General features: G+C 37.2%; 2 protein-coding genes and 1 long non-coding RNA gene across 7 annotated transcripts; 1 reads left to right on the plus strand and 2 right to left on the minus strand.

Annotated features, from left to right (window-relative positions):
- Positions 1–47: 47 nt before the first annotated feature.
- Positions 48–4,613, minus strand: LOC101739792 (E3 ubiquitin-protein ligase Topors). Of its 2 annotated transcripts, none has more exons than XM_004929994.4 (5): positions 4,212–4,613; positions 3,535–3,747; positions 2,798–2,958; positions 1,954–2,163; positions 48–1,868 (listed from the first exon to the last, which is right to left on the minus strand). In XM_004929994.4, exons 2-5 carry the CDS (start codon positions 3,739–3,741, stop codon positions 626–628), a joined length of 1,821 nt encoding a protein of 606 aa, XP_004930051.1. In that variant the 5' UTR covers positions 3,742–3,747; positions 4,212–4,613; the 3' UTR covers positions 48–625. The 2 variants fall into 2 exon arrangements, with proteins under 2 accessions (XP_004930051.1, XP_004930052.1); XM_004929995.5 differs by having other exon boundaries at positions 4,355–4,597.
- A 1,620-nt stretch (positions 4,614–6,233) lies between these two features.
- LOC101739647 (E3 ubiquitin-protein ligase Topors) lies at positions 6,234–13,305 on the minus strand. 4 transcript variants are annotated; one of them, XM_062668786.1, is made up of 6 exons: positions 13,081–13,298; positions 12,685–12,995; positions 10,123–10,338; positions 9,472–9,632; positions 9,079–9,285; positions 6,234–8,997 (listed from the first exon to the last, which is right to left on the minus strand). In XM_062668786.1, the coding sequence occupies exons 3-6, from the start codon at positions 10,330–10,332 to the stop codon at positions 8,154–8,156; spliced, it is 1,422 nt and encodes a 473-aa protein (XP_062524770.1). In that variant the 5' UTR covers positions 10,333–10,338; positions 12,685–12,995; positions 13,081–13,298; the 3' UTR covers positions 6,234–8,153. The 4 variants fall into 4 exon arrangements, with proteins under 4 accessions (XP_062524770.1, XP_004930050.1, XP_021206285.1 ...); XM_004929993.5 differs by lacking the exon at positions 12,685–12,995 and having other exon boundaries at positions 13,081–13,305; XM_021350610.3 differs by lacking the exon at positions 12,685–12,995 and having other exon boundaries at positions 13,057–13,298.
- Positions 10,653–12,097, plus strand: LOC134198948 (uncharacterized). The gene is made up of 2 exons (XR_009973247.1): positions 10,653–10,990; positions 11,289–12,097. It is a non-coding gene; the product is annotated as an uncharacterized LOC134198948 (long non-coding RNA).
- Positions 13,306–13,668: the final 363 nt, after the last annotated feature.

Genomic DNA, 13,668 nt, shown 5'->3' on the forward strand with positions numbered 1-13,668 from the left:
ACACAACTACACATTCAAAGAAGTGTTCAGTCCAAGTACATACTAACTCAGGTGTGTATTTTTTATTTTTTTGTACAGTTTTCTTATAAACAAAATGGATTAAGTATTTTATTCTTTTCTATTATTATGTTTCACAACTCTTCTTAAATGATCAGCACAAATAGAATTGATAAATATTTTCTGCCAATATTCACATAAATTAGGTATGAGCGAGAATTCGACAAAACGATTTATATACAATTTTAACAATCCACATAATAGAAAACTAATTGCATATGTATGCCTGAAGAAATGTTGTTTTTTAAACATATATATGCACAAAAAACTATGGTGATCTCATAACTCAGGTTTAATCCTCCTCAATCCATCTTTTGGGTTGTAATTCATTTGAAATTGACACTACAAGGTCAAAACACAATGCAGCCACAAATTGTGCAAACTATATCATCGCCACCGTCTACAATTGTAGTTTCATTCGGGCACAGTCGTAGTTCCATGATGTTCTCTTACCAAAATATCACAACACCGACTGGGGTATTTTTTAATATGAGTAACTTCGCAATATTATACAAGTCTATCATATAAATTATGATTCACTTCACACACGTGAGCCAACAGTCTATCCCTAGGAGGGAGGTTGCTTTTTCTGTACAGTGAGATTAAGAGGCAGGTCGTCGTCTGAGTCAGAGATGCTGGACCTCCTGTCGGGCCCGGCGGTCCGGCCGCGCATGACGGTGACGACGCTCCTCAACTTCCGTCCCGCGGATTCCGTCGGCCGAGCTTCTGGGGGAGGCTCCTCGAGACGTCTAGAACATTTCACTCCTTTTCCTGAATGTGACTTCTTTTTACTTCGTCGGTCTCGATCCGGATGACTCGAGTCGGTATTTACTTTGTTATCGCGTCGTTGACCGGGCGACGAACGTCTTCCACTTCCATTTCTTTCCCGGCGAAATGTTGCGCCTTCCCTGCTGCTTCTCTTTCTGATCTTCTTTCTGGTGGCACCGGTTTTTCTGTCGTCAGATAGTGACGTGTCTGTTGACGACTGATCGGCGTCGGACGAAGCGGAGGTGGAGGAGGCAGGTTCGGGCGTGGTGCGGCGCGTGTCTGCCGTCGTGGCGGAGTCGGAGGAGCGCGGCCGCCGGCGACGACGCCTTAGCGGACGGTACGAGTCGTCAGAGTCCGAACCAGACCAATTCGACCCTTCAGGACGGTCTCTTTTCAAAGTAAGCTTCACAAAAGGGCCGGCATTCGTGTCGGACGGTCCAGGTTGAGGTTGCGTGGTTTCGGCGATCACTACGTCGCTATCAGATCCGACCAGATCAACGAGTTCTGGAGTTCGATCCTGAGGGGGTTTAATATAGCCGACGACCATTACTTCGGATGAGTCGTCGTCAGTGTCAGAATGTGAAATTGTTTCAATGGGAATGATATTGTTGGCTGCGAGGGCGGCCCGGGGCGGAGCTCGCGGTACTCCCGAGGGACCGGCGGAAGGTTCGGCGGCAGATGAACTCGACACCATCACGATATCCGAGTCGACACTTCCATCTGACTCCGAGCTAGATATCACTTCGTTGACCATTGTCGACATACGCGAATCAGTCGTGTATTGCACATTACGATCATATCCGGTCATGTCGTAGGGTGTTGACGCGAAGCAGTACAACTCGTGTAAGAAATGGTCTGTCCTGTCACCAAAGAAACGTGTCATCGCTTCCCGAAACTCGGTCCCGAAAGTTATGTGATGGTGAGGCAACATTTCCAAGATTCTGGTCAGCACGTAAGAAATATGACCTACGTTTCCATTTAATAAGTAGCTAAGCTCCCTATTCAACCAGGGCACGAGACGATGTAACTGTGTGGCATTAGATCTGAAAAATTTAACAGCCATTTTAAGGGAGCATATCAAGGTTAACACTATCACATTGGTTTAACATTAATAAATGCTTTTAGTACCTATAGAATTCTGGCGTACAGTCACGAAACCGTCCAGTGAAGTCGGGGAGTGGTCGCGCCCACAGGTTGTGTCGGTACACAGTGCGACGGAAGGAAGCCGGAGAGCGTCGACGACGTGGTGGACTCAACACATTTGCCACAAGTGGGTAGTGCCGTAACAACAACTGCTGGAAGGCTATCGACTGCCGTCGTGGCAATGTCAATGTAGTTCTGCACCAATATAGTATATTTTTTTAGTCTCTTAATTAGCAGTAAGAATTTTTTGTTCATTTCTATCTATTACTGGTAGTCTCTAGAGCCTGCACGGTAACGTACTACCATGCGGCCTATTTGTGGCTCAAAGTAATGAATTCCAGTTTGAAGAGGATACTGTTGTACTTATAGATCTCAGATTTAGAACTTATGTTTCAACATGGTTTTACATGCAAGAGGCATTATTGTTGTTAATGTCTATGGACTTTGGTAAATACTAATAACCAGTGTACTTAGTGTGAGTTTTTTAATTTTTCAATGGCGTAAAAGTTATCTCAAATTTGTATGGAGTTGGAACAGCACCCTAAACGGCAAACAAAGGGAAGTTAAAAAATCCGCACTAAGCTCACAGGTGAGCCGAGAACTCATTTACCCTTTAAAGCAATAAATAGAAGTATATTAATTTGTGAATGTATACACAAGTTCCCCTTTGAAGGGTGGCATATTAGTATACAATTAAGTGATGGCATTCACATTGCGAAGTCTCTGGGCTTTAGTAACCAATTAACATCTATCAGCACACTTATCTAAGCTAATAAAGCAATTTTACTAAATTTTAGCCCTATGACAAAACAAAATCTATTGTACTAACCTGTATCTAAACCTTCTGTTTGTGAGTGTATCAATATCAATTCTCTGGCTAGATTCAACTTGGCGCTGTTCCACTTGGTATTCTTCATATTGTTGATTGGCACGAACATTATAAATTATTGATTTAAAATTTTGCTTGCATAATGGACATTCTGCTTTCACCTGAAAATTTTAGAGAAACTATTATCATGTCAAATCTTTATAATATATTACAAACTAGCTGACCCAGCAGACTTCGTAGTACCTCAATTGATAAATAAAAGACCTAAACTTTTGTATAAAATTAACTTAAAACAAACAAAATGAACCCGTCCGACGGGGGATACATCAAAGGAAAAACAAAATTGTTATTTTTATTTAATTCCGAGCATTTTCATATTTATCCACCTTTTAAACTGGACTTCTGGACTCTGAACTTCCACAAATAATTCAAGAACAAAATTAGCCAAATCTGTCCAGCCGTTCTTGAGTTTTAGTAAGATTAATGAACAGCAATTCATTTTTATATAATATATAGATGAATTGATCTGTAAAATTTTCTTGTATTTTAGATAGATTTGATAGAAGATTGAATATTAGAAGATTATAAGATTGATAGAAGATTACATAATTAATTAATCCCCTTAAATTCATTAAAATCCAATTAAATTAATTAAAATCCTATTAAATGTTTATTTTTAAGACCTACAGATATTTAGTTTGCTAAATGTGTCTTCAAAAAATTTGTTTTTAACCAACCTTACTCCAAGTTACAAGACAGTTGAAACAAAATTGGTGCAAGCAAGAATCAGTGAATGATTTGTTTTTACATGTTCCTAGACATATTGCACAGTTAGGAGGTGGCGACCCTCTGCTGTTGTCATGATGTGGACTGCTATCATCACTCTTTATGCTGCTTGGGTTTGCTTCAGAGATATCATCCAAAGATTGTGGTATAGTCGCCATGATTGCCTGGAATGTATTGTAAATATTGTTTATTATGAAAGGTAATATAGCATACTAGTAATCCTATCATAACAAGCATAATTTTCAAGTAGATAATAACAATGTATGGAATTTGCCCTGCACACAATGCGATACTAATTTGACAAAGTTTTGTCTGACATAAAAATATTTAACAATATTTCTATTTAAGGAAGTTTATTGTACATGTAAGAAAAAAATACATACATACTCACTTCATAATAAGTGGAGTATTAGAATATACTTTACTTGCATTTGTGTAACCACAATTCAACACAAGTCACCTTTTAAGTTTATATTTTATTCAAAGTTTTAAATAATAGCAAGTTAATAGATACTTCATAATTAATAACTTATAAATTCCTAGTTATTTGGGCCAAATATATGTAACACGACAATTTCTGAAGTCATGGAGAGGTTCTAGGTATATCGTTATGAGAATATGACGTTACCTATCGTGATATTTCCAATGGCTTCACCACATCATGTGTCTCAAATCTTCAACGTTATCTATCTATCTACCTATCGTGATATTTCCAGTGGCTTCACCACATCATGTCTCTCAAATCTTCAACGTTATTGTGACGATAGGTACCTGACAGATTTCTTTGTAGTGTGACGTGATAAATAATGTATTTCAACTAAATCAGGACATTTGACATATTATGCTAAAAACCACGTTGTTACACATATTTTATGTCCATTCATATGTGTACGAGTTACGGGAATGAGCGAATAAAATACTGAGGAAAATTATCATCACTACTTTGATGTTTAGTGAAGGATTTTAAATGGATTTTGTGAACACCAAATTTCCGCTAAACCACAAACTTTTTTGTTTGATTTATCCATTGGATAGGCAAAGGGAATAAAACACATATAGTCTATTAATTTATATTTACTATGTCTGTCACACTAATATATAAATTAATCTAAAAAAAAAAATTTAATTTGAAATAAAATGGTATTTAATGATTTAAGTAGAGACAACATCCAGTAGGCAGGTTTTTTGCCGGGAACGCGCGGACAGAAGTTGTGTGAATTGTTTATTATGTAAATTCAGTGTTTCTGCAAGTTTAAGCGTGTATTAATGATGACTAACTGTTTAGCATCTGTGAAAGTATACAATCGTGGGAAAAGGAAACAAAGTCACTAGACGTGGCATTTCGGGCTCCGCCAAAACTCCAAACCTAGCTATCATTTCACTAAGCTTTTATTTCATCTCATCCCAATTGATTATAACCTCATATCAATCTACCTCATCTTATTTAGTTCCACATATCATTTTTTAATAAAAAGTAAATATTTTATAAATATAGATCTTTATAAACTTGACACTGGCAACAATGGCAACGCAAGAAGTCAATTGCTATACTTCTGGCAAGAGCAGTGCTTCGCTGAATCTACCGCTGGATCGGAATCGTGACCCACCGAGAAAAATCGGTAAGAAACTCAGTGGGTTGTGTCTATGCGCTAGGATGCAAGTCGAACTCGTCGAGGATCCGACAGGACAAATTTAGGGCAACGGCAACTTTGTTTTGAGCTGTTGGTTGGGTCGGAGATGTAGTTCAAGGCCGCCACGATAAGAGTGTTATCGTCCCGCTTCCTCGTAGAAAGTGTCAGGCTGAAATGAAGCCAGTTCTCAATGGAAGAACTTGAGGAGTCATGTTCAACGATTTACATTCATTTTCCAACACGGTTACAAGTTTGACGAAAAACGACATACCCGATCCTGTAGACCGAATAGTAAACAGTCGACGTCGCCCAAAACACGTCATTACGGATCCTCCCGATCCATTAGCGGTGCTTTTAAGTACCACAAGCACCGGTCACCGTCCTCGTCGAACCCGTCACTTGCGACGAAAGGCTCGATGAGCGAATTAACCCATAGACACAGCTCACTGAGTTTCTCGCCGGATCTCCTCAGTGGGTCGCGTTTCCGATCCGGTGGTAGATCCTGCGAAGCACTGCTCTTGCTAGGGCCAGTGCTAGCAACACTCCGGTTTGAGCCCCCTGAGCTCACCTACACGTTAGGGTGAAGCTGAAATAGCCTCTCAAGGCTATCAGCATAGGTAGGTAGGAACAACAAAAAAAAAGTTTGACGAAATATTCAAAACAAACAATTCACACTTCACTAGTCGGATTTCCGTTAAATATTCTTTCTTCAGAGAACACGGTTTATTTTATTTTAGTGCAGTAATAATAGGTCTCTACCTATGAAGCTGATCTTTTACAACACTGGCCATTTGAAACGTAAATTATGTATGACTGGCAATAAATTATATATTCAAATGAATTTTATTTTATTTTGCATATTTTTTATCAATACGGATACGGTAAAAATATCAGTAATTACGGAATATGAGTTCCGTCACGGTAGCAATGTCGCACAAATAACCATAGAACATTCCACATTAAGCTGCATGGAAAGCAGAGTACCAAGCTTTCAATGTACGTGCGAATAAAAAAAGAGATTAATTTCTAATGTCTTTTATTTAAACTTTCAATTAATTCTAATTTTTTTTCCAAGTACTTCATAAATGCATATGAGTTTAAATAAAAATAACGTTAGAAAACTGACGGTAAAGTGGCTAAATACTGTGTTCTAAAATACATAGTAAATGGTCAGTTACTAAGCCAGCTCTACCGAAAAAACATACAAAGAAGAAGAGTGTAGCTGCATCATTGGATATTATTATTTTCGTAACGGTATTGATTATTTTTGATTTCCAAATTGATAATAGTTAAAACAGGCTGAAAAAATTTTTGAACTGAATTTACGCGATTACACGATTTAAATAATGTTCATTATTAAATACAATGTGCCTTAATTAAACAAATGTGCAACATTTAGGGTTTTTAAATACATATATTGTGGTGAATTTTTCCTATTTGCATATCAATGCATATTATAGTTTTATATTTCTAATGTATTCATGCTATGTACCTAAAACTCTCTTGTCGCTTTGGATGTCCTAATTTCTGGAAACATTATCGTAATCTCTCTTGTTCAGAGTGCTATATGCGAGTTTTTTAACGTTCTCGATAGCGTAAAAGATAACTCAAATTTGTATGCAGTTGGAACGTTTGCCGCTAGGGGCGCTGTTCCAATTACATACAAATTTGAGTTACCTAACTTTTACGCTATCGATAACAAACTCGCACTGAGCACACAGTTCATCAGTTTTCTGTTAGGAAATCTTATTCTGATAAATTCAAGCTGTTATAAGATATAGGTCTCTAAGATAATTTTAAGCACGAGTCAAGTCTGTAACAAAGTCACCAAATGTACTAAGTATATTATTTATGCTTATCACTGGAAGGTTCCAGCTTCTTTTTCCCATAATCCAATGCGATTAATAATATAATACAAAGAACGCTACCATTATAGTCCTAGCACCACATTCACTTTTAATCGAAGATTCATAATATAAATATATAACTTTCAACACAAAAATTGTGAAGAACGAATAAATAGCCCGACAAAAGCTAAAAATGTCGGTAGTTTCTCATTTTATCGTAGAATGTAGGCTTTTTTTAAATTAGTTGTTTTAAATAGGACTGTGAGTACTGTGACCATGATTGGGAAGTTGCAAACCTCATTTTTATCGATATCGATCCGAATCCGTACATTGAAGGTAGGTGATTTTTTTCAAACGCTGCTTAATTTTATGAAGTATAATCTATTTCACCTGGACAGTACAAATAATCTTAAACTAAAATTACTTTGAAGTACGAATATACAGCGGAGTCTGTTCTAAAAGGCTTCTAAATATTTAAGTTTTTAATTTATAATATCAACACTAAGTAGGTAGTTTATATTTGAGTAAAATATGTTATGCAGGTATTTGGACATTATACTTTCTTTTAAACGCTATTTATCGTGTTATGGTCAAACAAAAATTGTTTCTTTCTTGTTTGGACGGGTGAACAAACTCACTGTCCAACTGAAGTTAAACGTTGACCGGAGCCCAAACGCGTCGCTATATGAATGTCACCAATCACCTTGAGATACGAGGTCTAAGTCTCAATTATAAAGGCTTCAACAAGGAATGCATGAATGCTTCACGTGTAATTGTGAGAGAACGAGCCACATAGTTTATTTCTAAATAATATGTAACCTTATTTATTAGCAAAAAATCACATTCAAAAGTTGCTCAATTGCAACGCAAAAGATCACACAAACAAGCACAATTTCACTTGAAATGTTATTATTATATTGTCCTTTTTTTTTCTTGAGAATCTCAATTACGAACTTCGCAAACTACAGAACGCATAAGTTTAGTCCGTTCGTTTTTTTATACAAATTTACAGACTATTCTAGAGGCTATTATTATATATCGGTATCTAAAAGCCTTCGTTGCTGATTACGAAAATTACGTAGACAGCGGTTTTTAACTTGGAGGGGTCAACTCATCTGCAGTGTCGTATTCTGAGGCGGTGGAGGTAGGTTCTGGCGTAGTACGATGCGTGCTTGCCATCATACCAGAGTTCGAGATGCGAGGTCGGCGACGACGACGGGCTGGTGATTGATACGAGTCGTCCGTATCCGAATCGGACAACTCCGTCCCACCAGCGCGGCTCCTCTTCAATTTGAGCTTACTTACAGGCGGGATCGTCGGTCTCGTATCCGACGGCCCAGACTTGGCCCGTGAACTCTCCTCAACAACTACATCACTATCTGAGCCGACCAGGTCGACCAGCTCCGGTGTTCGATCTTTCGGGGGCTTGATGTAACCAACAACCATCACTTCTGAAGAGTCGTCGGTGTCGGAATTGGCGATGGTTTCGATAGGCATGACGGCATGTGCTGCGAGAGCAGCTCTTGGCGGGGCTCGTCGCACCCCCGAAGGGCCGGCGGGAGGCTCAGCGGCCACAGAATTCGGTATCATAGCGACGTCGGTGTCAATGCTCCCGTCCGATTCTGAAGTAGATATTACCTCATTGACCATAGTCAACGCGCGCGATTCGGTGGTGTATTGCACATTACGATCATAACCATTCATATCATATGGAGAGGTAGCAAAGCAGTGTAACTCATGCAAGAAATGTTCCGTTCTCTCGCCGAAAAAGCGTCGCATCGCTTCTCGAAACTGTGATGAAGTTATGTCATAGAGGAGTAATCTTTCCAAAATTCGCATTAATACGTAAGAAATGTGGCTGACGTTTTCATTCAGTAAGTAGTTGAGTTCCCTGTTTAACCAGGGAACGAGGCGATATATTTCAAACATATTGTACCTGAAATATTGATCAAAATTATATCTAGCACATAATACAATATTTTTGCACCATTTCAATTATTAGCTTTTAAGTGATCACCTGTAGTATCCGGGACTACAATTTCGAAAGCGGCCGGTGTGATCGGGGAGAGGTTGCGCCCGTAAGTTACGTTCGTAGATGATGCGACGAAAAGAGGCTGAAGATCTGCTGCGGGATGGCAGGCTTAACGCGTTTGAGGACTGTGGGTAGTGTTGCAGCAAGAAGTCTTCAACGGCCAATGAATTGTGTTGAGATGTCAGAATTGTTCTGCAAAAAGTCACACTGTAATCAAGTTCTATGTTGAGTTGCTTTAGTTGTGGAGCTACTACTGATCATTTTCAGACAGCTTTACTTGTTAGATTCTTTGATCAGAATTCGAATGGATAAGCTATGATTCTTTCTTTCCTACTGAACTTGAGAATTAGCAAGGACATAATATTAATGATTTTTAACCTGTAACTGAACAAGATACTTGTCAGGGCTTCGATAACAACACTTTCGACTGTTTCATTTTGGCGCTCTTCCACTTTGTACTCTTCAAATTGACAACTGCTGATCACATTGTATTTTATTATTTTGAAGCTTTGTTTGCATAAAGGGCATTCTGCTTTTACCTAGGAAAATGTAATTAAGAAAAATATTAAAATTTTATTATATCCTTTCCTGGAGACCTAATCTACAGGTAAAAATTAACCCAGACTTGTTCCTTTGCAGTGGAGTCCAATATTAGACATATCTGTGGAGCGTAATGTAAGCACACACAGATATGTACCACCTTCCTGTCTATTTCTGCTGCGTAGCAGTCATGCTTCTACATGCTTTCTGAAAAGCTGGTATACAATACTATTGAGATGTCAATAATGGGTGCCAGCACTCGCATAGTCCTGTCTATGGGTTCCAGTAACTACTTAAAGCCAGATAAATGATGAGCTTGTTATTTATCCATGAAAAAAATTATATCGAAGGAAATTCTTAAAGTCCTCAGAGGTGAAAATACTGCTCTATAGATAACTATGTTGCTATAGACTTCAAGTAGATTACTCCAATGGCTGTAATATATAGGTTTTGGAAGTTTAAAAACAAAAGCATAGTAATATAGCTCACCTTACTCCATGTTACAAGACACTTAAAACAAAACTGGTGCAAACAAGAGTCTGTAAATGATTTGTTTTGACACATTCCTAGACATATTGCACAGTTAGGAGGAGGTGATTCCCTACTATTGGATTCATGGTGTTGACTGCTGTTGTCATTTTTTATGTTGCTAGAGTTGGCATCAGAGACATCATCAACAGATTGTGGCACTGCCTCCATGATGAACTGGAATTTTCGAAAATTAATGCTTATTATACTGGTGATTCTATAATGATACAAAAAAAAGCTATTTTATTTTTGCCCAAGATGATGAAATTAATCATAGAATATTAAATCAGCTCACATGATTTTCTACAGCTATACACCATTATTTTATAACTAGTACAAAAATTTTAAGGAAATATTAGGGAAGACATTATTATGATATATGTGACGGAAAAATTTCATAATACCTTTAAATAGCAAAGTTATTATCATTTGTTTATTGTAAAAAATCTCACTGAAATCATGGACATATTACTTTACAAGCCATTCATTAGTTCATTGAACTTCATTGATGGTATTCCATCCTACTCTTTCGCATTCGTACTGTCGCACTTGTGACGTAGATGGCCTTAGACAATAAAATGAAACAAAAGAACATGTGATGTAGTTACCTACTTTATTTAATTTTCTAAATTCTAACCTCTCCTTCATATTCATCCGGGGTTAGGACCGGTAAAATTACCTTTTTACAATTAATTAAATACGTATGTGATTAGAAAACAATAAACAAATATTACAATAAAATAAGGTATTCTGTACTAAAAGAAAAGAGAAATTTTGGCATATTTATGAAGTTAGAATCAGGTGATATTTACAATAATTATTTACACAGGTATTATTTACTAAACTTACAAGTATTTCAATTGTCCTTCGAAATGTCTGCTACTATTGTTAATACACAGACGGGCTCGTTTCATTAAATTGTTTTTAACGAGAAAAGTACGCTTCTCTGTCTTTTCACTTCTTGAATAGCGTCCAATATGCGCTGTTTTAATCATTCGAGCCTAATTCGCTCGCTTCTGTGCACACGTCTCTTAATTTCACTCCACAAAAAGAAGTCCATGGGCGTTAATTCTTGAGATTTCCTGTAGTGATATGGATGTAATCCAGCCTTATTAACAATCTTCCAGGCACAGGACGGGCTGATGTTAAACCGTCGATCAGCGTCATTTGTACTCCGCCGGGCATCCTCTTCAAAATACGCTAGTACATCGTCGTACAGATTTTGTGACAACGCCGGTCTTCCTTGTTCTTGACGTACGTAGGTGACCGTGCGTGGAATGAACCGTGATCAAGTAAACGCTGGTAAGCATTTACCACGGTTCGCACATTTGGCTGTCGAGCGTTTGGGTGTCTTCCCTGTACATACGTACAGCTGCACTCGCGTTTTCTCCACTCAAAAAGTACGCACGAAGCATAGCTACATACTCCCGTGATGTGAACTGATAAGCCATCGCGTCAGGGAAAACTTAAACAAACAACTGTTGCAACGAAAAAAAGCATGCGCACACTTCCGATAACAATTTAGCACTGTTTTTTGTCGTTGTTGCGTCGGGGCGCGGCGCGGGCGCAGAGGGACAAGGGGTGGTTGGTGGGCTTCGACTTGAGTTTCCGGAATTTATCAATGGAGCAGCGCCCCGTAGGTACCCAAACCCCGCCGCACGTACCTACTATCGGGCATTGATTGATTTTTTTTAATAATTATTTAGCATTTACCAGTTATTACGTATTTTTGTGGACAGTTTTGAGACTTCGTGTTTTTTATTTTTTAACTACACAAATATGATTAGTTAAAGATACTTAGAGCCCAGTTAAATTTTTTGTACTAATTAAAAAATAGGGGTGTATAAGACTTCTGAGGGTGTCTAAAAGTGCATGAATTTGTAATTAACTTAATAAATGATCTTCTTTACATTTATATTGAGGTAAAGTTTTATTATTACTATGGTTTTATTTAAATCAAGTCACATAATGAATTCATTTTATTCCAAAAGTTTATTATTTCAAAACTGTTAAATGTCTGCTATTTCCAATGTAGATAATTTAATTGATTTATCTTTGTACAAGATTGTGGAACCAACACATACACCAACATATAGGATCTATATGGGAGCTTTAATTTTTATTTAGAGGGATAAAATAAATCAATTTACAATCAGCAGTCATGGATATCTGATAAGATAATACCTCCACTGACTAACTAGTCTTTTTCATGGATACAAGTATAATAATAGGGCCCAGGCATCTGTGTATCATGAACTCAGATATAATGATACTTAAACACGACTATCTTAAACCTTTCACTTTACCAAAGGATAATATATATAATGTTAATGCTGTTTAATATGTATAATCTAAATAAAATTAATAAACGGCCAGGATATTTTTATTCTGTTTAGGCAAAAGACAGTGGAGGTGGATTATTTTCAATGTCTTTCAAATCCAAAGCACCCTTTCATGGGAGTGGAAATATGTGTGGGATGAAAGGTGTAGCCTGGCCTGGAATTTTTCCCCTTTCTAACTTACGTATTGGTGAAGTTCCAGAGGGATATTAATAACATTCCGATATGTTACACATTTTCACTAGAATTCAATCCATAAAATGGTATAGATAATTAATATTATTACAAATATGCTACTTAACATGAAGAATTAGAAGTGTTTTAAAACAAGACCACTTTAACTAGTGACACTGTCAAGCCATACTACTTTCTTTAGTTTTATTTCCAACGTTCTCCATTTTACTCCCTTTACCCTTAGGATTTCTCACTCACGATGAAATTTTATTCACTTCATAAGTTTGCGTAATACGGAAATATGGGATGCGATAGTAGACACTGGTAAGGGAAATGAGCAGATAGTTTTGTTTTATTAAAAATATTTTATAATCAAGCGTACGGCGTTTAAATAAATCTTCTTCACCTTTCACACATTGAACTTCTAAGATCTAAAAAAATCCTTCTACATATCTGAGATTTGCAGCTATAGTCTCACAGAACGTTTACTCTTTTAGTAACGGATGCCGATGTATGGATGAATGGATGGTCTATTAAATATCGTCTGCCTGTTTGCCAGATTCTGTGTGTTTATCGGAATCAATTGGAATTCAAAACAATACCGTAGGTAGGTAGGTAGGTAGGTAGATACTTTTTATTTTTAAGAGATTTTATGACCTGGTAACTAAGACCTTTAAGTCATGTCTTATTTTACTTTATATTCTTAATTTTATGAAAAATGATAATATGGAGTGAAATGAAATGAAGATGATTTTTTGATTTGAGAAGACATTAAGCAACTGGGATGAAATTTAATGAAATGAATTGATATGGGATGAAATAAATGGGATGAGATATTAAACAGTTAATAAACCACCATTATTACACATTTAAACCTGAAGAAACACTAAATAGACAAAATAAAACAAATCACACAACTTTACACCTCGCGTTCCCGCCAAAAAGTCCGTAGGTAGATACATAAAGTGATAGTCATAGATTATACACTTAATTG

Source organism: Bombyx mori, chromosome 5 (genome assembly GCF_030269925.1).
Source record: "Bombyx mori chromosome 5, ASM3026992v2".
NCBI classification, from domain to species: Eukaryota; Metazoa; Arthropoda; class Insecta; order Lepidoptera; family Bombycidae; genus Bombyx; species Bombyx mori.

Excerpts from the sequence above, each read along its gene's own strand:
- LOC101739792 (XM_004929994.4), bottom strand. The coding sequence starts at position 3,741 with ATGGCGACTATACCACAATCTTTGGATGATATCTCTGAAGCAAACCCA. Across the intron at positions 2,164-2,797 it reads AACAGAAGGTTTAGATACAG|AACTACATTGACATTGCCAC; the intron begins GTTAGTACAATA and ends ATATTGGTGCAG. Across the intron at positions 1,869-1,953 it reads TGTACGCCAGAATTCTATAG|ATCTAATGCCACACAGTTAC; the intron begins GTACTAAAAGCA and ends TAAATTTTTCAG.
- LOC101739647 (XM_004929993.5), bottom strand. The coding sequence starts at position 10,332 with ATGGAGGCAGTGCCACAATCTGTTGATGATGTCTCTGATGCCAACTCT. Across the intron at positions 9,286-9,471 it reads AGTATCTTGTTCAGTTACAG|AACAATTCTGACATCTCAAC; the intron begins GTTAAAAATCAT and ends GACTTTTTGCAG. Across the intron at positions 8,998-9,078 it reads TGTAGTCCCGGATACTACAG|GTACAATATGTTTGAAATAT; the intron begins GTGATCACTTAA and ends TCAATATTTCAG.